The 25,663-nt window shown below is 42.3% G+C and overlaps 1 protein-coding gene across 2 annotated transcripts in view; it reads right to left on the reverse strand.

Moving 5' to 3' along the window:
- Positions 1-25,663, reverse strand: part of LOC113027962 (wings apart-like protein homolog) — a 68,411-nt gene that overhangs the window by 36,704 nt on the left and 6,044 nt on the right. For both annotated transcript variants that reach the window (XM_026177829.1, XM_026177828.1), the window contains exons 3-12: positions 21,359-22,100; positions 19,222-19,610; positions 15,982-16,106; positions 9,606-9,701; positions 9,341-9,511; positions 9,115-9,251; positions 8,660-8,771; positions 8,128-8,373; positions 7,711-7,822; positions 7,519-7,616 (exon numbers count right to left, since the gene is read on the reverse strand). In XM_026177829.1, the coding sequence (XP_026033614.1) occupies positions 7,519-7,616; positions 7,711-7,822; positions 8,128-8,373; positions 8,660-8,771; positions 9,115-9,251; positions 9,341-9,511; positions 9,606-9,701; positions 15,982-16,106; positions 19,222-19,610; positions 21,359-22,100 (2,228 nt within the window). The remainder of the gene's footprint in view (positions 1-7,518; positions 7,617-7,710; positions 7,823-8,127; positions 8,374-8,659; positions 8,772-9,114; positions 9,252-9,340; positions 9,512-9,605; positions 9,702-15,981; positions 16,107-19,221; positions 19,611-21,358; positions 22,101-25,663) is intronic.

Genomic DNA, 25,663 nt, shown 5'->3' on the forward strand with positions numbered 1-25,663 from the left:
AACAGAGGTGTGACTGACTGTTGAAATATGAGCAGAACAGAGGTGTGACTGACGAATGGTGTAATCTGGCACCTGAATCAGATCTCGTAAGGTTGCCACTTGTTGAACAAGAAAGAGAGCGAGACAATGAAAATGAACAGGAAGATGTGCCCGACTACAGCCGTCAGGCTGATGCTTCAACAGAAGTCAGAGCCATCAGGGAACCCCCTGCTATTGATCCCACATTGTTACGTCAGATGTTTCAGAATCTGAACAAGAAGCAAGCCTGCATATTTTATGCAGTTAGAGACTGGTGCATTAAAAGAGTCTGTGCTCTAAATCCAGAGCAGTTTTTCTTTTATATTAATGGTGGTGCTGGAACAGGAAAATCACATCTTATCAAATGCATCTACTCAGAAGCATCTAAGATACTGAGCAAAGTGCCCAGATATGCAGACGACGTTGACATATCAAAACCCACTGTCCTGTTAACTGCTTTCACTGGGACTGCAGCTTTTAACATTTCTGGAACAACACTGCATTCTCTTCTCAAGCTGCCTAGAAGCTTAAAACCTCCCATTCAGGGACTTGGCAATCAGCTGGATGAAGTCAGATCAGAACTTATGAATGCTGAAATAATCGTCATTGACGAAGTGTCTATGGTGTCAAGACATCTGTTTGCATATGTAGATGCAAGACTCAAACAGATCAAAGGGACTCGGAGACCCTTTGGAGGCATGTCAGTCATTGCTGTCGGAGACTTCTATCAGCTACCCCCAGTGCGACAGTCTAAACCTCTCTGTGTGCACGACCCGTCTGAGATCGACCTGTGGCGGGAGCATTTTCAGATGATCACTCTGACTGAGATTATGCGTCAGAAAGATGATGTTGTCTTTGCAGAGATGCTGAACAGAATTCGTGTGAAAGGAAAGTTGGATGAGCTTTGCGAAGCAGATAGAAATTTGTTGTCACAGGCCATAACTGAACCAGCCCATTGTCCAACTGATGCGTTGCACATTTTTGCAACTAATAAAGAAGTGGATGCACACAACTCTGCAACACTGGCTCTGCTCCACACTCATATCATTGACATCCATGCAGATGATTATAGAAAAGATCCTAGAACTGGCAGAATGGCACTTCAAGACAGACCGTTGAAAGGAGGTAAAAACGAGTTACCAGACACACTGAAAGTTGCAGAAGGAGCTCGTGTCATGCTCACCAGAAACATTGACATACAAAATGGTTTGGTTAATGGAGCTTTTGGAATACTACTTAGAGTAGTTTACTCTGAAAATGACCAACACATCATCAAGCTTGGACTTAAAATGGATAATGAGACATCTGGAAAGAATAACCGCACACCAGCAGACGATATGGTGTACATTGAGAGAGCAGAGGAGAATCTGAAGCAGAAAGGAGTGGTACGAAGACAGTTCCCAGTGAAGCTGGCCTTTGCATGTACAATACATAAGGTACAGGGTATGACAACTACATCAGCTGTTGTCTCTCTTAAGAGCATTTTTGAGCCCGGCATGGCCTACGTAGCTGTCAGTAGAGTGACGTCTCTCAGTGGACTGTATCTTCTTGATATGGAAGAGAAAAAAATATTCACCAACCCAGAAATCACTGCAGCGCTTGAGAACATGAGACAAGCCAACCTTGATGACATGATGCCTCTTCTACACGTGAGGCAAACACTGAGCAGGTCAGAGGTTTTCACCATTGTTCATCATAATACAGAGGGACTGCCAGCTCACATTAATGACATCAAAAGTCACCATGAATTGTGTCTAGCAGATGTTTTGTGCCTAACAGAAACACACCTGCGGGGCTCTTTTGTCGCAGAGAGTCTCCACTTGGAAAATTACAATTTGTTCAAACGCAACAGACACCTGTCCTACACAAACTTTCCCCAGATGGCAAACAGAAGTGGTGGTGGAGTTGCTGTTTATGTGAAAAGTGACATTCAAGTGCATGAAAAACAGTACATCCATAATGTAACTGACCTTGAATTTCTGGCTTTAAAGGTTGAAGCACCAGTCAGTGCTCTGATTGCAGTTGTATACAGACCTCCAGACTACACTCTGAGGCCATTCCTGAAAAACCTGGTAAGCCTATTAGACTCATTGGAGATCATGGACTGTCATCCCATCATAGTTTGTGGTGATTTTAATGAGAATGTTTTATCCAGTGCAAACAAACTAATCCTGGAGCTGTTTGAGTCTAGGGGATACGCACAGGTCATCACTGCCCCTACCACAGAGAAGAACACACTGCTTGACCTAATTTTCATTTCTCAGTCAGATCGATGTCTCCATTCTGGAGTCATGAAGACCTACCATAGTTACCATGACCCAGTATACTGTGTATTGTCCTGTGATGATTCATGATCTAGATCTTTGAATACAGTAAGTAATATCTATATTTTTGAATGACTTAAGAAAGTAGAGCGATATTTAAAAGTTGACGCCCTGCATTGCAGTATAATGTTTGAATTGTTTACATAAAATACAATTACATGAATTAAGTAATGATATCAGTAAAAGATGACAATTTTATTTATCACAGAAAATCTAAAATTCACTAACAGTAACCTATAAATGTCAGAAAAATCAAATATAGCAGTTTAAAATGAATAGTGTAGGCATATCCTCTCTGCAGCCAGGCTTCAACATCCTGCCAGGCTGCCCCAGTCTCACTGTGGCTGGGAGGGAGGGAGGGTGGACCAGAGGATTGCCTACACAACACATAAATGTTCAACAGCTTCTTCATTGTTTCTGAGAGAACAATAATGACTAAAGGTTGCTTTTTAAACAAACAAACAAACAAACAAACAAACAAACAAACAAACAAACCTAATTACAGCAATAATGACAGTTAAGCCACTTTATGTGTGCCTCTATTTTGAAATACTATTTACAAAAATGTTATTATTTTGGTTTGTTATAAACTTTAAACTTTTTCAAAAGTATACGATTATATTTTTGGACAAATCTTTCAATGAAACATACATTTTTATGAGCTTTTATCATGTTTCGGCCAGTGCAATCATCAGGGTGGGTCTGGGTTGATAACTGCACATTTCTGGCCAGAAATGTTTCAGCAGTGTTACATAAGTAGTACATATGTAACACTTGCTTTCTGTTACCAGCTGATACCCTACATTTGTATAGACATTGGATGGTGTGAGGTTGGGGAGTTGAGTGGGGGGGGGGGGGGGGGGGGGGTTACGGTGGGAGCTGAGGGGGGGGGGTGTTAGGTTTCCTTTTTTCTTTTTCTTTTTTAAGAGAGACACAGTCCTCCTGTGTCTTCTCCAAGCTTCACATGTAAGATCCAACAGTGTGAAGCACATAGCAGCCAGAAACTGTAATGCCACAGATCAGAGAGGCTTCATCATCACCATCTTCATCGCCGTACGATCAGAGCGTGAGACTTCACATCTGGAGCACAGGAGACATTCTGTGATAAGTCCTCCTTCTAGCTTGTCCCACAAGCAGTCGGTGAGATTTACTCACAACAAAAAGGGTTAATGACATAATTTCCATGAAAACATGTATTAATTCTTTGTAAAGTGTTTAAATTGTGTTTTCACTTGACCTTAGGAGTGTTAGAGTGTATTGTAATGTCTGTACTCAGGTGTTTCCCTCTGTGATCCATCCCCATCAGAGCTGAGACACTCAGGACTGAACAGACTGCACAGTTTCTGTGACCGAGCCTCCAAAACACCTTCTTTGAAACCACTCATGATAGAAGGGCTTCATATTTGCAGCAGCACTACTACAGGTATTCAGTTTATTACAGGATGTGTTTGTTTCTTAGGACCAGCTCTGAGTGCACACTACCTAACATATACACCTTTCTGTTCATTACAAACCAACTACTCTGGATCATACGGCCAGTTGGCAGGAATGTTGCTGCAGGAAAACATCCCTGGAGATCACCATCATTGTCAGACTGACTGTGCCTCCTCTGTGCAGTGTCAAGATCCTCCCTAAATGAGTGTGTAAGTTAACATTTTCATTATTTTATTCCCTTTGACAAGACAAGTATCACTGATATTTACATTTACAACTACATATGTTCCCGTTTTCTGCTCTTCTTTTAAAGTCCTCAGCTATCCTGCTTCTGTGCTGCTTGCCACACATCAAACACTGGCCGGATGACAGGGAGGATCCACTCTGAAGTCACTGGACGTGATGAGGATCATATGGGACTTCATAGTTTCACAGAAACATTGTGCTCTGTGATTACAGGTTTTAAATGGACATAATGACTGCCTCTCTCTGATCAACAGGCTAAAGGATTGTTTTCATTGTTAGTGCTCTGTACAATGTATGCTTATTTAATATTTCATCACAGAGCAAACCTTTATTTATTTAACATTTTTTTATTTTGTTTTAATGTTGAATTAACTGTGGGGATTTTTTAAGTGGGCACTTGGGATGTCATATGACCAGAAATGTGGTAACTGGAATTCAACAGTATGGAAGAAAAAATCTGCTGAGAACGAAACACATACAAAAACCCCCAAGAAAATTCAAATTCATTCCATGTAATCCAATCTAAAACATTTTAAACTGCTGAACAGCAACACAAACAGTGTTAAAAAACAGTGTTAACAGAATGATTATGATGATTTTGTACCAAAGTTTCAGGTCACATGGCACACCTAGTGTGTAGTGTGGGGTATCAGCTGGTAAGTATAGGTTTTTTCATATTTGTGTACTTAGAGTTCAGATAGATAAAGACTTGTGTATAATAATTAGTCATAACCACAACTCAAAGTCAGGGACTAACTAATTTTGGGACTTTGTGTCTGAGCCCAGGTTAAAACAATGTGTAAAAAAGCATTTAGTGGCATGGCTGAACAATGCTGTATTGATACTTATTTATCCATGTTCACAAAAAGGACTAATGTGTTTATTTGATTATTTGCATGTGTTAAACTGTGTCACCACCTTACGCTTTCATTTGAGTTTACTCACAAATCTCTATACAGTTCTCTTTTACCACTGTGTGGACTCTGTTTACATTAAAACATAAAAAAGAATGAGTAATAAAAAGATGTGTAGACAGATCAGAAGATTAAGTAGACCGATAGAAACAGCTGTTCAGCCATGTTCTAAGAAACCAACACAATTTAAAGGTTCAGGATTGTGGTTTTAAAAGTTGAATTTTCATGTATTTCATATGTTGCTCATTATTTTTTATTTAGTTATTTAATTTAGTTATTTTTCTTTATTCTACCAGTCCTTTTCAGAAAGAAGCTGTAAAATATGACTTAAGATTTTTATGTTATTTTCTATGACATACAAAACAAATTGATGTATGTAATACTATTAAACATGATATACACATGTGTATATGTCTGAAAAACATCATGCTGTATATTAAAGTTTGTATTTTCTGCAGAATGTTTGTTCATCTTTTAAGTTCATTTCAATTAGAAGGATATGAACTTTTAATATTCATTCAGAGGTTTTCTGACTCTAAATGTTCTTTTCTCATTTCTTAGGGTTTTCTAATTTACATTTAAAACATTTTCAGCTTTTTTCCAACTTCTTCTTCTGTGTAACTTTCAGCTTTTAGCAGTTCAGCACCTTTGTTTTCAGGTTAAATTCGTTTTTTTTTTTTTTTTTTAATCTCATTCAATATTTTTAACTCAAAATTCAGCAATTAATTCATTTCAGTGCATACATTCAGATTCAAGCATTCACACTGCAGTTTCTTCAGAAAATGCACTTTCTAGTTCTTATATTTTATTATCTATTCCGTACGTTTTTTGAAAGCCTACTCCTTCAAAACCGTTCAACTTAGAAAAACCATTCAAACACCATTAGATTCCTATTATTTTGGACATGGTTGCTTGTATTTTTCTCATTTTTAACATTTATATTTTTAATTTTATTCAACTTTATTCAACAAAAATTTCCCATGTATTTCAATGGGGAGACCCTTCAAATTCTCATTCAACTTACTCATTTTTAAACTCTTACTACTTCAACATACGTTCACATAGAGCCACCATTCAAACTTTAAAACGAAGACAAGACATTCAACTATTCAACTTGTATTTATCTTTTCAATATCTATTATACTTTTTCTTCAGTTCCAGTTTAAGTTTCATGATGTTTTTTCACCCGTTTCAGAGTTTATAATGGGTGTGTATGGGACGGAATGTTGGGGCTAGAGTGAGGCAGCTCAACTGCTAGAGTGAGAGGAGCAAAAAAAAAAATCTTAAAATCTTTTTTAAAACTGCTGCTGTGTCCGCAGCGTTTGCTCTACAGGTATGATTTTACCCTCAAAACGTAGCCATGGCTGTCCTCTTTCATCCAATGTGTTTACTATTGTCCTAGGTGTTACGGTTCTTTCATAAATGTCACCAATGCACAGCCTCCTCCCTCCAACTCTTCCATAGACTCTAATGTTAAAATGGCTCAGAAGGTTCGTTTGAAAATCAGAAGAGCATGGTGTCTTTCCACTGTCACCACGTCCATATAATAAACTCCACAGACATGAAAACTGAGAATTTGGTAGACTAGAAGCTGCTGTCGCTCACAGTGAAAGAATTTTGTCAATACGACTTTTACTTTTCATTTGGGAACGATTTGTTTCGGCCTGACTTTTCTGTTCATTTTAAGCAGCAAAAGTGAGGTGCATGTCTGTGTGCGTGTGTATGGAGCCATTGGGTGCGGTCACTATAGCAACCAGGCTCACACCTGCCTGCTTAACGAGCTCTGCCTGCCACTGTACCAAGATTCATCTTAAGCACTTCTCTTTCAACTGCTGCTGTGTCCACAGTGTTACAGCCATCATTTTACCCTCAAATTGTCGCCATTATTGTTCTCTTTCCAACACCGTATCTTTCAAAGCTCAGGCATTTAAACTTTTTAAACTGTGTGGATCAAAGTGGAGGGATCACATTTGAGTCATTCAGTGATTCAAAGAATATGACCTTTTAATATTCATTCAGATGTTTTCTGACTCTAAATGTTCTTTTCTCATTTCTTAGGGTTTTCTAATTTACATTTAAAACATTTTCAGTTTTTTTCCAACTCCTTCTTCTGTGTAACTTTCAGCTTTTAGCAGTTCAGCACCTTTGTTTTCAGGTTAAATTCGTTTTTTTTTGTTTTTTTTTAATCTCATTCAAGATTTTTAACTCAAAATTCAGCAATTAATTCATTTCAGTGCATACATTCAGATTCAAGCATTCACACTGCAGTTTCTTCAGAAAATGCACTTTCTAGTTTAATTTGTCTTTGTGTAGAACAACAAACATGTCTCCCAGCGAAGGAAGCATGTCGGCTCAAACTTCCTCGCCTGTTCGCACCAGCCGAGTTTAACTGAACGCTTCTTTTCACTTTGATACTTTATATTCTCTGTTTTTGGCATCAAAGTAATAATGTGTGTGTATATCTGTTTTTTTATTTCCAATTACATTTTGCTCTGAGCCTCGCAGGCTTATAAAAAAGAACACAAGTGGACTTTAAAAACAAAACCCTGTCACGTCTTTTCTTATTTTGATTTGGCACTTACACTCTCCAGCACGCGTAAACACCGCTCAGCCCCCCACAAAGACGACACCAGCTTCTCCTTATCGTCCTCTTGGTTCAAGTTATCCACACATTCCTTCACTGTGGGCAGAGAAACCAAAACAAGGACACGAGGTGAGAAATGAAACGCTTGACAGTTTTCCTCTTTCTGCTGGACTTCTGTGTAATGGTCGACCTTTGTCTACTATGTGGTCCAGTCCTCCCAGCAGCCGCAGCTCCTCTTTGAACCAGTCACCTGCTCGTTTCGAAGTCAGAGACAGCAACGTCTCCATGGCCAAATGACCCGTCTGTAGGGAGAAGGAGGAGGAGTCAGGAGCTTAAATCTAAACTCTCAAGCATCACTTCACACGTTTAACATGTTGGAGTTATTCTGTGCACCGTGGGCCGCTTCCTGTGGTTGTAGAAGTTGAATTTTGTGTTTTTCTGGCTCAGCTCTAACAGATCTGTGAGAAACATCCTGACACATGTGGGAGTCTGTGAGTCACCCCGACTGGAGCAGTCGAAATAATCGCTCAAAGCTTTTTCCGCCCTCAAAATAAACCCCCTCTGAACACGTGTAATGTTAACGTCGCCACCGCGTGCGTTTGTGTACCGTGATGTTCTGCAGGTCCAGGTGCTTGTTGTGCACCGTGTCGCACAGCTTCCTGATCTTCTCCTTTATTTTGGCGATCTCCTTGGCACTGAAATGGACCGTGGAGTCCGCCCCATTCCCGCCCCCCTGGTCCTGGTCCAGTTCGAGCAGGCGGAGCATCAGGTCCAGGCAGGACCGGTCCAGATCCATGTTGAGCCGGTCTCTGCTCAGGATGTACATGAGAGAGGCTGTACACAGAGCCAAGTTCTGCAGAGGAGACAGAAAAAGAAACTTTAAATTATTTACTGTTGTTCTCAAACTTCCTTCAGCTCTCTCAGAGGTCGCCTTCTTTGGTTTTTTTTGAACATTTGTTTCCAGATTACAGACACTGGATTTCAGCGTATTTACTCACTAACCTGACCCAGAATCAGTTCTCACCAAATTATTTGTTCATTCTGTTAAACAACAAATTCTGAATTTTGGATGTAAAACAACAAATAACAAAAGTGAACAGCACTGAGTCGGGGCTCAGTGCTCAGCTGCTGACCCTCACCGGGTGCTGTGGGGCATCGTTGAGCGTTTTGAAGACCTGAGCCACCTTCCCTCTGGCCCTGAGGTGCATCCTGAAGCTGGGCATGGCGCAGCGTGTAGCCAGGCTGATCACACTAAAGACACAACACAGAACATCAACACACAAAATGAGTGTTTGTAAGTGTGAAAACGAGGTTTAAATGTTGAAAATGTAACGCTCTGCCTCCTTCATTAGCGCCCCGATGCTCATCCCAAATTTCAAACACTTTATATCCCACTTCCCAAATCTGAACTCCGATACGTGTTAAGACACTGCAAGGCAACCTCCACAGCTGGTTTCATCTCATTTGTATTGTTGTTATAACCAGAAAGTGAGTGTACGAGGGGTGTAAATATCACCTGTAATCACTGGCTGCTGGACTGTTGTTGGTAAATATGGGAAAATTTTAACTTCCCATGGAACGTGGAGACTCTCACCTAAGGCATCGCGTGTTGAGAGGCTGTCCGCTCTTCAAACCAGTAGCTAGGTATTCAAAGTCATCGGTGAACTCCTGGTTTTCCCCGAACTCCACCACGTCGTTGAAATGCTTCACGTGTTGGACGACTGTGTACAGCTGCAAAGCACAATGAGAGACATGTTGATGTTTCTGGTGTTTCTTCAGCGTGATGTGCAACGAGCTCAAGGAGAACATTTTCTGTGCACCTCTTTATGTTCTTTGTGACACTTGAGTGCAGTGACGGTGTCCTGGTATGGATCTGTAGGGACAGTGACACACTTTGTGACCTTTGGAGGAGGGGGCGGAGCCTTGAACACACCATCGTCCTTCTGAGAGTTAGAGGGCTCCTTACTGGAGCCTCCAGCTGAGGCTGAGGCCTGGAGACGGAGCAAGGTTGACATGAGTAAGCTGCAGCTGCTTTGTTTTTGATGCAGGCTGAAATCGAATGTTTGGTCTGAAAGCGAGACTTACGGGAGTCGTCTGTGATCGCGCGAAGAAAGGCGGAAGGGGCTCTTCTTCGCTCTCCAATGTCCAGTGCCTGGCGTTGTACACCGCTTTGGTGGGAGACTGAAAAATAAACAAACATATAAAAACATAAACATCGCAGAAGCTGGAAACAGACATGCAGTTCCTCAAATGGCCACTTGAGGCTTCAGCGTGCACTGTGCTGTGGGTGCTTTTTACAGCAGTATTAATGAAATACCTGACAAACAACGAGCCCTGCTGTGTCGTGGGATGCTACTGAGCACACAAATATGTGTGTGTTTGCACAGCACCAGCAAAAGGATGCACTTGTACAAATCTAACACCGTAGTTAAAGTCAAGGCTTCAAAACCGGAGCCAACAAACCAAACAAAACTAAAGTGTGAGAAGATTACACTGAATAATTCAACTGTTACTAAAGCAAAGCATCTCAAATTCAGGAGAGTTTGGTGGATAACAGACAGAAACCAAGACGCTCGAATCCAGACATGTTCTGAACCAAAGTGTTTAATGTGAGAACCCACAGCAGAGGATTTTTAGGGCAATATGGTACAGGGTCAATATTTATTTTAAATGAGAACAAAAACTAAGCAGCCGTTGTGAACTCCGCTCCATTTATCTGGAACCTGTTATAACCGGTATGACATGCATTTCTGCACACGTGCAGTCGACGTGCCATTCTCAGGGGGGGGGGAGAAGAAAACTGACTTAATTTATATTTTTTAAACCTTTTCTGACTCCTGACTTTCTCCAAATTTCTAAAAATATTAAATTCAATATTTCAAGTTCTGTATTTTTACTGTGTCACCAGACAGAAGCCTTTGCTGTTCACCGTGGACCAACTGTTCTTTTGTATCTTTATGATTTTTTAAAAGAACTTTTGGAATAAAAATCAATAAATAAAATCGACTTGAAACAATCGAGGAGAGCAGATAAATAAAAGAGAACATAGTGGATAGAAACTGATGCTCAGGGTGAAGCAGAAACGGAGGAGGGGAAGCGCATTAAACTGAGCAGAGTTTGCCAGCGTTGATCAAACAGCAGGACACACACACGCACACACACTTAAAAAACAAACACACACACCCTCCCACGCCACCGTCCACCCTCATCCTTGGCTCATCTCCTGTCCTCTTTGTATATTTTTGCCAAACCTGTGGTTGGTGGTTGCCGGGGCATTCATAATGAAAAACAAAAGAGGACGAGCGGAGAGAGTTGGCTGAGGAGAAGAGCGGTGAGGAGGTGGGGCGGGAGGGGATTTCTGCACCGCGGGGTTAATAAGCAGAGACAAAGGGGAGTTTGGGGATGAGCTTTGCTGTGCTGGAACATCAACACACCAAATTAAAGCCTGCGACAGTAATCTGAATGACACAGGCAGACACCCAGCCCACCCGCCCCGCCCACCTGCTGCTAAGAAGTATGGGACAGATGAGAGGGGGGTGAACGTGCAGTGTCTCTGCTATGGGCCAGATTAAAAATATTAGAAAAAACAAAAACACGCTGTTTTTGGCATTGCGGGTGTGCATTAAGAGCAAACTACAACTTCACTGCCAAACCTCGTGAATTAGTTATCCCGACTTCACCGGAGGGGTCAGAATGGCAGGAAAACCATGATCAGAAAATGAAAGTAGTGTAGTGTGGGGAGCATATTTGGTTCGGACAGCTCTCTGATTCTGGCTTTCCCACCAGGGCCCAGTGCCAGAGTGAACATGGAACTGAGAAAGCGAAGAGCAAAGGGCCAACAGTTTGGAGACATTTCATGCATGCCTACAGATTTTCTCTGATAAACTTTTCTCTCCCCGTCAGCTTCTCCCTCTCATTATGCTCGGTTACCACTGATTGGTAAGCTTTCGCTGCACTGGCGCCAACGTAACACGTTGATGTTAACTTGATGAACATCGTTTCATTTCTCCCGTCTGTCCGCTCCTCTCTGCGTGTTTGGGCCGTAAATAACACTCAGTCTGCAGTAAAGACTCCCCAAACATCAGGACTGCAATCACAAAAAAACTTTGCCGTGGCGACGTCATCGTGACTGTGTCCATCGGCAGGACGGGTGATTACTCATTCCTGTCATCCTTCTCTGAAGCTCACTCCTTAGAGCACACGCACAGTTGGTGCTTTGCCACCTGCACAGCAGCAGACTCACGGAGGCGGAAAGTAAAATCAAATCCTATGTGAAGCGGATACCAGCGCCGTGTGACCGAACCATGGAAGTTAAGGCGGCGATGCCGCGTGTTACTTTGTGTTAAAGAGCAGGCACGCTCCAGTTATGCTGTTGTGTGCTTGTTTCACCCCCAGCACCCATCCTGTGTGTGTGTGTGTGGTAATTTTGTAGATTTTATACAAGAGTCTTTATGGTACAGCAGTGGAATGAACGACATTAGGACAGTGGAGAGGGTCACTGTTATGGATGTAATAACCGCTCGTCCCTTAAAAACATTCCCCAAACAAAGCCAGCGCCATCTCCTAAATATGGATGAGCCTGTCCAAGTGTTGTCATTATGGTAACATCTAATATCTCCCAGAGTCCTCAGCTCAATAACCTAACAACGCCCAGGCTCATCTGATGGCACAGACGTACAGTTTACTGTAATCAAAGCAGAGTTCTGACGACTCCACCGTAGGCCGCTCACTTCCGAGGGTTATTATTTTTATAATGAGCTGCACTCCTCTCTCGCTCTCGATCACGTTAATGGGAGATGGAGCGAGATCTGAGCTGTACTGCGGCCCGGGGGAGGGGGTAATACAGGGAGGTAAAAAGTATGATGAAGCGGTCAAGACAAAGCGATGGAGACAGAAATTCAACTGAGAGGGAGGAAAGTTATTTTAGGAGTCAGAGCATGAAACTGGAGAAGAAGAGAGGATGAGAGAGTACATTAAGTGCGTTATTATGCTCCTATGGGCACCGTGTCTTCTAATGCCATTACTGCTTGTCTGTAACAGGGAGGAAATTAACTTCATACTTTGGCACTTCAAAAGTTCTCTGCAGGTGCACAGATTCAAAAGCTATCTCATACCCAGGACAGGCTTCAGACTATCAGAGCAAACCAATCAGGTCATTTCAAAGCGTGCAACTAGACTGCAGTGCAATAAATACGTTTGTGCAGAAGACACGAGGAGCAAAATGAGCAAAGCATTTCCCCTTTCTAAAGCAAAGCCTGTATATAAAAGAAGGCTGCTGGAAGTGCTGTGGATTCTGAAGAATTTCAGTTTTAAAGTGTCTTGTGATTCGGTGTGAAGTTAGTATGTTTCCCACCTCCAAAGTTCCTTTTTCATGTCATACAACCTGTATGTATCGGAGATCTATGAGGTATGACTGTAAAGTTTACATATAATTAGTAGGGTTGGGCAATATGTACAAATTTGCCAACCCGCAATCGTCAGTCCAACAATCGCCGATGGACGATATATTCGCGCATGTGCAGACTTTTTGATGGGCGGAGCAATGTAATCACGCGCAGACTGATTTGTGCGTTTACAACACAGAAGTCGTCCAAACATAGACGAACTAATCCCCCCCCAAAAACCGCTGTCAGCGCTAACGTGGTTTAAACGCGGTCATCACGATTACAATTTTTAACGCTCTCGACCCATCTTGAGCGCAGAATTAACAAAATTAGGACAAACTGCCAAAATGCGTTGACAAGAGACATTTCAGGGATTTTGACTCCAGATGGGTTAATTGTTAATCGCTTTAGTCGTGATGACGGCGCATTAACGCTGACAGCGCTAAAAATAATAATAATAATAATAAAGTCACCAATTTGGGATTTCTTAGGTTTACGTCTTTTATTTGGTTTAAAGCCAAAGGATGTAACCAAAGCTGTGTGCCGCTCGTGCAGATGTATGGTGCGAGCAAAGTACTCAAACACTACTAACTTGCATGAGCATGCACGTGCTATGCTAGGCTATCACCAGCTTCTATAGCTCCATCAACAAGCACTTGGGCGCACGCTGAGGTGGGGGCATTTGCTCGCAGATGAAAGAGGGTGCTGTTAAAACAGCGCTATTATTTTTTTTTCTGTTGACTGCTTTTATTAGCGCCATCATTATTAGCAAACTCACTCATGGGCAATCAGATAAATAAATCCCCCTTGTAAAAAGTAGTCGTTATATTCGTCCAATCGTCCAACCCTAATAATTAGAAAGGAGGCCATGAAAACTCAAAAAGCTAAAACACAGGTAGCTATCACTGAAAGCAGTCATGCCTCTATAGGAAAAATTAAACAGGTGAGCAATAAGAAGAACACCATGGAGTCTTTGCCTGCTGCAAAATTCAACCGTAACTTTTAGAGGGAGCCTCAAGTGGACATTAGAGGAACTGCAGATTTTTTTCTTAACTTGAGGGTTTGTTGACAGTATAAGAGACATCGAACATTCAACGAATCCTGAGCTGAAAGCAAGTCTCCAGCTGCAAAGATGGGATGGAAGAACAACTTCCAGGTGGAAAACCCCTGCCACTGAAATGAAAGTTAATTTAGATAATGCCTCACATAGATCATTTTGGCATGGGACCCACCTGACATGCTGAAAGAGCATATGAGGTTGCATGAGGCAAATATGAGGCTAATTAGGCAGATAAGATCAGCTGCGATCAACACATCTTTCTTTTTAATCGAGTTTCAGGATTTCAGCTACAACTTTAATTCCTTTATTGGCTCTGCTGAGTCTGCTCACAGTGCTGCAGCGGTCCTTTGCCTTACACAACCTTATAATAAGATGACTCCAATGCATTTGCAGCATGTTAAAGTGAGGGGAAAACAATACTGGATCAGCAGATTCCCAAAGATAGGGCACTAAAAGGACAATCAGCGGAGCAAAAGCAGCCTGCGGTATTAACTCCAGAGGCAGAAACTCTGGTACAAATTACCACATTCCAACAAATCCTGACACGCTGCCGCAAAACTAATTTGGATGCAGAAATCAGTCTTACTAATTAAAACGATAATCACGCGTCACCTTTTCAAACAAAGTTAAAACGCCTGCAAACTAAAGAGAACACAATTAACACGCGGCTGTAATAGAGAGGCGTCGCAGAGCTCATTAGGACAAACTCGGAAAAGTACGGAAGCGGCAGAGAGGCCTGATTAAAAACACTCCTACAGTTTAATGCAAGTAAGTCCAATTAATCTCTCACTTCAAGTTTTTCACCTGATGAGAGGACAGGAGATAAACACCGCCTCAGGTATGAGACGCTGGCAACTCATTTACAGTAATATTAAGATGTGCACTTCCACCGCTGCGGCTCGCTAGCATCGATCCGTCTTCGCTATGAAACGGGGACCCGGCTCTTATGAGATCAATAGTCTGATTTGCAGACGGGGAGGTAGAGGCCATTAGCAGGCAGATAAATAAAAGACTAGGAGTCAAGAAATGTTCAGAAACAACTCTGTCTGTCCCTCATCGATGCACTGATAAACCTCAGCTCTGCCCGCCCCCGCACACACACACACACACACACACACACACACAGTACTGAGTCATACAGGACGTGGGTGGACAGTCTCGTCCCCACAGGTACATTGAGATCTCTTTCTGTAACAAGTCCTGGTTTTACATTTAGAGATGAGGATGTTTCTCTGAAGAGGTTCATATGGATTAACGAGCTTCTTGATGAAACTCCTTTGTGTTTGGTTTCAGCTGATTTTCATCCGCTCATTCCGTCTGAATTCTTGTTTTATGAAGATGTTCACTGATTGAATGAGAGTGAAGAGCCCGTAAAACCATCCTACAAATGTTTGCTATCAGGTTGGATGACACGCTTTCTTCTAGTGAGCACTTTGTTAAATGCTCCTGATTATAATTATGGTGACACTTTGACTCTAATCTCTGCATATCACAATTCATGTTATCCTTCTCATTATCCAGCACGAATATTACAACTGTACGCAATGATCTGCTACTTGGCCTCTAACTAAGCCTAAAGGAGACAACAGCACCAGTAGATTTTATTTACTAATCCATAATGTATGAACCGTATTATGATTTTGGCTCTTCTCAGTGGCTCCTCAAATCCTAACTCTTAAGTTTAACTAGACCATTACTTGTATGACCTTTATTGTGTAACTGATGAGCCAGACTTTCTATTATCCTCCATGTTTTCTGATGTTTATGTTTCATATCTTTGCAGCTCTGTAACTGTGTGCTTCTTTGGACCTGTCTCCGCTGTAAAGGATTTTACTGCCAAGGGGCTTCCTGGTTAAATAAAGGCAAAATAAAGTTTTAGTCTGGCTCTCTGCACGAGATTTCCTGGCCCACACGTTTGCAGTGCATCCAGGTGACATTTCAACACACTTAAGTCACTCAGCCTGTCACATAAACACTGCAAACCCTCATGTGACTCAGCAGCGGTGTCACGTCTGACCTTCTTTTGTGCACTGAAGATCCTCCGGAGGGTGTCCGGGTTCTTCTCTGCAGGTTTGCCCTGAGGCGGCCTCCTCGGGCCGCTGGCCACCACCCTGAGGCCGTCCTCTGAGAAGTCCAGGACATCTGCAGGGAAACATTTTTTTTTTTAAGTAATTAAATTTGAGATTATGTCACATCTATTTATACTTTTAAAGCCCTTCTCCTGGCCAAACTAATTATTTTTAACAGCACACATAGAAAGAAGCAATATGCTCATGAGCTGCCTGAATCTGAAAGCACACGCTTCTTCATCATGTTTAAATCCAGGAGTTTTTCCACATGAGAGAGAAAAAAAACCATGTTATTAGAAACAAGGTCAAATGAAACTGTGTGTTTGTGAGCTTTAGCTCATTTCCAGCAGTCCTAACAGTGAGCGCCTGCTGGATAGTGAAACAGGATTAGCTGATTGTGTTTGTTGTTAGAGTGTGTCCGTGTGTTCAGTCTATGCTGGCGTGTTGGCTTTCTCTAATGTTTATCCATACACAAAACAACAAGAAAAGCACACACAGCTCCAGTTTTATTCCACCCGATCGTGCCATTTTTACTTTATTCAGCTTTTTTCGTCTTGTCGTTTTGTAAATATATTCTATTGAGCTGTTATATTCTTCTGCATTTAAGATGAGTAATGTGAATGCTCCTCAAACCACCTGCGCTCATAGAAGGAAATACTGTAATAAAAAGGAAAATCCAGATTCAGAGACTCAGAGTTTGATGTAATAAAAGGTGTTTGCTTTAGTGTGCAAGAGACACGAAAAAGAAAAAACCCTACGAGCTGAATGAGGTGCAGGGCAAAATGTGTTGGTGTATTTTGTGACGCTAACCCACTAAAATAAACTGTTCAAACCTATTAAAATCTTTGCATTTCCCTTTTTAAACAAGCTGTGCTTAATGTTTTGGCTGCTGTTACACAGTAACTTCCTTACTTTTGGAATAAATGAAGTGTATCTCATCTTATTCCATTTCATATGGAATTACGGCACACTGTCGTAGCTACAGACTCTATGATGTGACCTTAAAATAATGACAAAATAAAAATCAGTGTTCACTGGAGGACCGCTAAGAATCTCACTCTCTCTTTAAAAGGCTGTTCCAGAAACAGCGCGACTGGCAAACTGGTGTCAGAGGGTTTTCCCAGTCAGACTCAGACAGGCATGTGTCAACAGGCTCAGGGCAGGCGTGCAACAACCCCGTTTTATCATCGCTTCACATTAGAGCTGGGCGATATGAGATTTTTTCATATCACGATATGTTTTTTTCATTTCAGGCGATAACGATATCTATCACGATATAACCCAAATAACTATATTTGTAAGATTTAAATGTGCCGTTGCTCACAAGTAAAATGTGAAATAATCAGCAGCTTGTTTTGATTTAAATATTTATTTCCCATAATAAGTTCAACAGGGTAGATGTACTTAAGGAACATGAGACTTTTTCAGATAAATAAAGGCAAATATTGCAAACTACACAAAAGGCAGCCGCTAAAGCGTTTAAGTTTCAAAATAGAACAAACGAAACAGACAAAACTGACTAACTTTTGTCAATATCAAAGAAACTGAGAACTAAAAGGAAATTCTCAATCTCTCCTTGTTGTATAGCTGAGCTTTTCAAACAGTTGTAACAGTTACTTTAGTCTGACAAAAGCCGAATGACGAATTAGCGCTTCCAGTCAGAGACTGAGGCTACGTCCACACGTACACGGGTATTTTTGAAAACGGAGATTTTCCGTTTTCGTTTTAAAAAATAATCCCGTCCACACATAAAGGCAGAAATGAAGGAAAACGCTGCTATGAACATGCCAAAGCAGCAGGTGGCGCTAGATTCCTAACCGTGCAGAAATGTTGGCCAATCAGAAGTCTAGAAGCCTCGGTGGGAAAAAGTAAACAAAGCTGCGGCACAGAAGCAGAACCGAGTCGTATGTGTGGAGGGACAGTAACTGTGTGTATATGTAAGCATTTAAACACTGCAGAGAGTAGAATTAACAGTATTGTAGAAATTCATTTCACTGAAACAATAACGTGGCGCACAGTGTGACGCATGCACCAGTTTATTGTATTTCCAGACTTGCTTTCGGCACAATTTACAGTGCACGCTACTCTGTTTTTTGTCAGACTTGAAATAGCCGAAATACCTTCACACTACGGAACTTCTATGGCTCTTCCGTTCGACAATCTCTCCGGCGTTGGAACCATCATCTGTTTTCTCTTCGGTCACGCTCGGTTGATTTTTCTAGTCGGCACACTCATTTCCTCCATTACGCGCTGGCTGCTTCCCAAACAAACACATGTGCGGCTTGGCACTTGTGCTGTACGTAACAAGTCACGCGACGTGACGCTGCGGCTGTGATTGGTTCGGCTCTGCGCTACTTAGTTTGGATTGGCTAAACTTTTATTTTTTTTATTTTTTTTTATTTTAAGAGGACAAGAGCGGCGAGGTCTATCGCGATGGTTTAATTTCTCTATCGAGTAAAAGTTATATCGCGATACATATCGTTATCGTTCTATCGCCCAGCTCTACTTCACATATAAGGCGACGTCCAACTAAACTTGAACATCGTTTCAACTTTGCAAAACAAATAAATGTTATTCGACCAATTTATTCGCCAGAGTTTCATTTCGGTCTTCACTGCTGTCGCTGCAGTCCGTTCCCCTCTCCCTGCTCTCTGAGCACACACCTCACACACAGTGTGAAGCAAACAGAGGCGCCAGACATGAAATAACACAACAGGACCTTCCCAACAAGTGTTACACTGAAGAGATCGAGTGAGCGAGTCGAGCCGACGCTTTTCAGTCGTGTTGGCTTACGTTACCACAGATTATACTTAAATCAGAAATTTTAAATATGAAAAGACAAGAAGCACTCGGAGAATGCTTTTTAAGTAGCTCTATAAATCATTATCATCACTTTGACCTGCAGATCAATGTGTTGACCTTGAAGGAAAGGTCAAACTGAAGGAGAGGTCCATAATCAAGACACCTGATCCAGGTCGGCGAGCTGGGATCAGAATGTTATTTGATACTCAGCTCAGTCCTTCCTTAATTAATTGGATGATATGCACAGGATTAAAACAACAAGCCTGCTCATGTTACCGTAACACTTTGCACACGGCTCTGTGGCTGATTTTGTAAAAAAGGTGGTTTCACGAGATATCCTCATCACTACATCGGCGTTATCAGTCAGGCAGTGTTGGTGTTTTAACCTGTTCGTATCCTGCTCTCCTGCTTCTCAGAGTTCTTCTTGCTCTCCTTGACTGCCGGCCTTTCCTGGACCTCCAGCATCTCCTGGACCTCCAGCCTTTCAAACGGATCTGGCGGGTCATCAGCTGGCATTTCCTCTATGGTGACCACCGGGGTCGCTGTGGTGATGGCGGCCTTCTTTTTGGCCCTCCTCCTCTGCTTAGCCCTGCCGCCGTCGTCTTCAGCGCCGTCGCTGTCGCTCATGTCGTCGAAACCGAAGTATTTGATTTTGTAACTGGACCGGCCATCAGCGCTGTCGCTACTGTTCTCCTCCTGCTGGGCCTCCGAGTCCTCAAAGCCAAACAGGTCCAGCTTACTGTCCTTCTTCGACTTGGTCTGGGTCTGCCTGAACCTGCGGAGAGGACATCCAGAGGAACGGCGTTAATATTCTGCTGAGACGACTTAATTAAAACTGAATGTTAATGTGTAAAAGTATACTTGTGGAGAGGATTTTTCATTTCAGGCTTCAGTCTAACGTGTTTCATGATTAGCACGAACATGAAATGGCAAACCACCATATTCTAGTTAACACTTTCCCTCATAAAATGTATCGTTTTCAGCCCAGGTAATGAAAGCAAAATCAATATCAATTTGATTTCTTGCAGCATTTTAAAAGAAAAAAACCCTGCAATTCAGATGGATGGACTTTTTTCTGTGACCAAGGTCATTTAATTCAAATGAAAAAAATTAAATCACCGAGCGCTCGTTCTTCTTGGCAAAACAAAGGGCATTACGCTAACTGCCAAAATATTACAGTGGAGTGGAAGTAAATGAAGTCTCAGCAACTGAAATGAGACCAAAGAGGCCCACGGCCTCACGCTGAGACGGAGATATGGTAAAGATGTAAAATGTGTGAAATGAAAGGCATCATAGATGGTTTTCACTGAATAATATGTCCCCGTGCCTGTGAGAAGTCACACAGCATAAACAACTACCTACATGCATTTTTATGTATTTGCTTTATGTTTTTCTCCTCTCAAACGTCTCAAACCTGATACTAAATGACTCTTTGCTTGTTATAATAAACTACTTTGAAACAGTCTGATTTAAATCTGTATTTTCTCTCCAAGTCTGTTACAAATATTTTATTAAGCAGTTTAATATAAAATATTAAAACTCAAAATATGCTTTTAGTGGCTGCAATTTCAAATGAAGTACTCTGGGTGCTTTGTGCTGGCATGTTCAGCATCCAGGTTCTGTTTATGGACCTACTGAATCACTTTCTACAGGTCTGCTGTGGATGTGGACTCAAGAGAATGATCATCAAGCTTTGTGTCCATCACCAGATGTCGCACAACTCAGTTACTTAAAAAAAAAAAAAAAAAAAAAAAGAGACAGAGCGAGTTGTTTGACTGAGGGATGAGGTCGATCTGTTGTTCCTAGAGTATTTAGAAGTAGAATGGGAGGCAGAGCCTTCAGTTTTCAGGCCCCTCTTCTGTGGAACCAGCTTCCAGTTTGGATTCAGGAGACAGACACTATCTCTACTTTCAAGATTAGGCTTCAAACTTTCCTTTTTGCTAAAGCATATAGTTAGGGCTGGACCAGGTGACCCTGAATCCTCCCTTAGTTATGCTGTGATAGACGTAGGCTGCCGGGGATTCCCATGATGCATTGAGTTTTTCCTTTCCAGTCACCTTTCTCACTCACTATGTGTTAATAGACTCTCTGCATTGAATCATATCTGTTATTAACCTCTGTCTCTCTTCCACAGCATGTCTTTATCCTGTTTTCCTTCTCTCACCCCAACTGGTCGCAGCAGATGGCCCCGCCCCTCCCTGAGCGTGGATCTGCCGGAGGTTTCTTCCTGTTAAAAGGGAGTTTTTCCTTCCCACTGTCGCCAAAGTGCTTGCTCATAGGGGGTCATATGATTGTTGGGTTTTTTTCTCTGTATCTATGAAGCGCCTTGAGGCGACTTTTGTTGTGATTTGGCGCTATATAAATAAAACTGAATTGAATTGAATCTGTTAGATGGAAAACTGGGATACTTTAGACTTCCTGTAGTTCTTGTGGGATATCAGCAGGTGTAGGCAGTTACACATCAAACTGTCCACACTGTGGAACACCCTGACACACAAGGACCGCCGGTGCCCGTTAACCAACCTTGTATTCTGTTGTTCCAACTTCTTCCGCTGCCACCCGGCCTCTCCCAGCTGCGTCGTGCTGCCTGAACCGGCGCTACCGCTACCACAAGCGGGTGCTGCATCAGTCCCAAACTCCTCCACCACTCGGTCCTGGATGGTGACGTTACACATAGATATGGAGGATGGGTGCAACACTGTGTAGTCCCTCGTCCTGCCCTGGCTCCCTCTGCCACCTGTCGTTTTGTTATTGCTGTCAGATGCGGATTTGGGAAGATCTGAGCCAAAAACAGTGGCTGCGAAGCTGCTGGAGTCCGAGGCTTTGCCCTGTTTGTTGGGCCTCCTGTATGTCCGACAGTTCGAGTTCCTTTCAAGTGACGATGAGGTCGACATCTGGGAGTAATCCGACGTCTCAGTGAGGTCAGGGTTGCCCTGCAGGTCATCGCTGTCGCTGAGGAGCAGCTGTGGAGGAGAGGGGGTCTTCTCGTGCCGAGTTTGCACCGGGTCACAGCCGCCTGCCGTCGTGACGCCCGCCGAAGCCCATGACAGAGTAGGGGCAGGGTTGCGGGGTTCCTGTGTGGGAGAAGGTGGCCGGAGGCCCATTATAACATCCCACGAGTCATAGGTGGATTCTGCCTTGGAGCCAGTCTTCAGGGTGGTGGTCTGGGCGAGGGGCTTCTTGTCGCTCTCAGAAACGTTTTGGTACCACGTGTAGCTGTGCTGGTTCTCTGACGACGAGGACAACAAGCTCTGCTTGGACTTTCCTGAGAATGAAAACAGAGTTAGAGTCAGTGCATCAAAGTCACTGAAGGTACCGGTCATTTTTATGCTGGTCCAGTTCCAGTTTTCACAAGCAAATTTGTATTAAAGATCAAATGGACTAAACTTTAATATTTGAAAGAGGAAAAGGTGCTGCACAAATAACTAGAACAACAATGAAAATACATCTTTGCTGACTGAAAAAACATAAAAACTAGACCTGTGTGCTTATAAAAATAATGAAAAGAAGATAAATATACACATAAAATGTCAGTCTTTATATGCCTGGAGGGGGGAAAAGAAAAGACCTTCACACAGAACCTTGTCTGAAGCCAGCAAAGTGAATTAAAAACAGAAAAATAGTAATAATCATAATAACAACTAATTAAAAAAAAATATAATAACTGCAGCTTCATTCTCACCATGACAATGAACCCAAACACACAGCCAATGCATTACACCTGGACACACACACACACACACACACACACACACACACACACACACACACACGCACACCTCAACGTTACTGAAACTATCCCTGAAGACTACGATAGGAAAGTTGCCTCAGAGAGTTCAGGCTGTGCCGAAGGTTAAAGGTGGCCACACCCAATACTGACTTTCAGGTTCATTAGAATTTTAACTGGAATTTATGCTACTGAAGGAAATTTACGCTGCAGTTTGTGACTATTACTCTTATAATCAGTAAGTAAACTGACAATAAACTTCAGGGTTTAAAGGTGAGGCTTTGCTTTTGAAACCTGTTGCAGTTTGTCTACAAACCAGAAAACACAGAATTTAAAAACTAGACAAGAACATGTTGGTTAAACTGAGAAACTTTTCTGCCAACTTCCACCTCCAATGTTCTCTGAGCCGGACTCGAAGGAATGAGACACCGCGTGGTTCTGCATGATGTGTTCTTGAAACCGAATGCTCAAACTTGTTTAAGCAGCTTAGATCTGCTTAAACATCTGCTTGCCAAATAATTCCCCCTCATTTTATTTCTTTAAATTTGAAAAAAGAAAGCCCCCCAACCACACACACACTCTATATGCCCTACATTCACTTTACATTTTACCGCTGAACTTCACAGACACCTCGGCACAATGATGATGCACCCAAAGCTTACACCATTTCAAAAAACACCGTTACGCAATAAAAGCAGGTCACACACACACACACACACACACACACACACACACACCTGGAACAGCAGCCAGGTCTCACAGCAAACAGTCATTTGCCAGCAGCTGTAATTCTTCAAGAGAATCAAAATGGGTCTGGAGCCACTTCCAGGACAATTCATGCCGTTTGGTTATTAGCACCCCCGGTTATTTGTGTCACTTCTGCCGTGGCACATAACTCACAATGCTTCACTTTCCCCTCTGAGCAAACAGGAAATTGCTTCACGCTGTAGCGTCACATAATATCAGCTTCTGCGGTTTTTGATTCAAGGTTGATTGGTAGCAAATTTGGAATGGAGGCAATTTCAGTTACTTCAGCTTATGATTCAGACTTTATTTGACAAATTAAAAATAAAGAGAGAAGATCAAACACACAGAACGAGCGAGGCCCCCAGAGGACTGCTAAAGGTCCTTAAAGGCCCCACACTCCAACGCCACCAAGGTGTGTACGTCTGTGGACACAGGTCTTTTTCTGGTTAAGATCTAAATGCTGTTTGTTCATTTTTTCCCCAAAGTGTTTAATCTGATATCAACTGAGTGTAAAACGTATAAAGTGCTATGATTCCTCCATGACTTCAAATATTTTACTGTCCTTTCAAAGCGTGACGTGAACCGAGAGCTGCAGATGAGTCATTTAGTCTTTTCTTCTCAGCCCTCCAACGATTTCTTCTAACTTTATCAAAACAAGTCCACGTGAACGACGCCGTGCAGCTCTGAGGGTTTCCGTGGCTACAACTCAGGTACAGACACAGGTTAGCTATTAGTGTCTGCCAGTTCTACGAAAAACACTCAAGTTATTCTGACTAAATTAACCTAACACATAAATTAATTATCGGACACCTTCATGACGGCTAACCACAAGCAGGGTTGGAAGCAGGCCTTTCTGAGCGCCCTCCAATCCCCTTCTTTTGAATGTGCACGTGTAAAACGTCAAGTCTTAACTAAAGGATCCCAGATAAGCTCTGAGTTTGGCGTTTTTGGAAACCAAAGGGCTCGGGTTTGTTTTTCCAGTCATGTGCTGTTTTTACTGCTGACGCGGTTGCAAAATGTTCTAGTGATTAACACACTTTCAGTTCTTTGGCAGATGGCAGAGCGAGGAGCAACACACACGCACACACACACACACACACACACACACACACACACACACACACACACACACACACACACACACACACACACTGTTCTGTAGCCTACGAGAAACTCAAAATGTTGCTCTGAAGCCGTTTGATGATGGAAGCTGATCGCCTTGCATTCCTTTAAAGCCGGGCAGATAAAAATAAGAGTCTGGAGAGGTGACACCTCGGGAAGGTGCAAAGCCGGCAGTTTGCGTACTTTGGCTTTGCGAGGCAGATGGGGCTTGATGTCAGTATGTGTTCCAGCCTGTGTGGGTGTGCGACTGTCTAAAGGGTTTGCAGAGCGGTGTATTAAAAACAAAAATTAGGCAGCACAGAGGTACTCTGTGTTTAATCTTTAACCAGGTAAGAACCACCAAGTCAGAAGGACTCTGGGCTCCAACCTGCACGAGCCTCCAAATGTTTGTCTTGAACTAAAAGATTCCTTCACTAAAGGAAGAAGAGTCCTACTCTCTGTTACCCTCAATATCATTTAATAACCCGTGTTCATTAACTGTGGAGCCAGCCATTTCCCCCATCAACGAAGACTTGGTTTGTCACCAGTCGGCTTCATTAGTTTCCCTTTTTTTTTTTTTCCCCTTTTTCTTTTTTTTTTTTTTTTTTTTTTTTTTAAATCAGCATTAGTTTAGGACCGAGTTTAGTGTTTGGTTTAGGCTCTCGTCTTTGGCAATAACTTGTCTTCATCTTATTAAAATGCCTTCAAACGCAGCAACTTTGTGAGCTCCAGTAAGTTGGATTCTTTCTACAGCAGTGAAACGTCACAGAAAGTGACTCTGAACTCTGAGAGCGCAACACGTCTGTGACGGGCAGATAAGAGTGAATGTAACCATTAAGATTCTTCTTAGATTCATTGTATCTGAACTTGCCCAGCAAGACAAGTCCTTAAGAAAAAAATTCTGTGGCAGATAAATTTAATTTTATTCCTCCAAACGGTTTTAAACGATGACGCAGCAGCGCTAAATGAACAGGTGTAGCTTCTCAGAATGCCAAATATGACAAACAAAGCAAATTTTCTCATTAAAGTTCAAAATAAAGCTGCATCTTAAAAAAAAAAAAAAAAAAAAAAGAAAGACTTCACTCTGACTCACCCTCACACTGCAGTAGTACAGTACAGTAGTTTGCATTTGCTCAGCTGATTATTAACCACCTGGTTTCGAATTGCTCAGTTTACCGGACAATCCGAGTCCCTTCAGCTTCAGAGCGCCCTTTCAAAACAGCACAACTGCACCACCACCACCACCTTCTTCC

Source organism: Astatotilapia calliptera, chromosome 8 (genome assembly GCF_900246225.1).
Source record: "Astatotilapia calliptera chromosome 8, fAstCal1.2, whole genome shotgun sequence".
Taxonomy (NCBI): Eukaryota; Metazoa; Chordata; class Actinopteri; order Cichliformes; family Cichlidae; genus Astatotilapia; species Astatotilapia calliptera.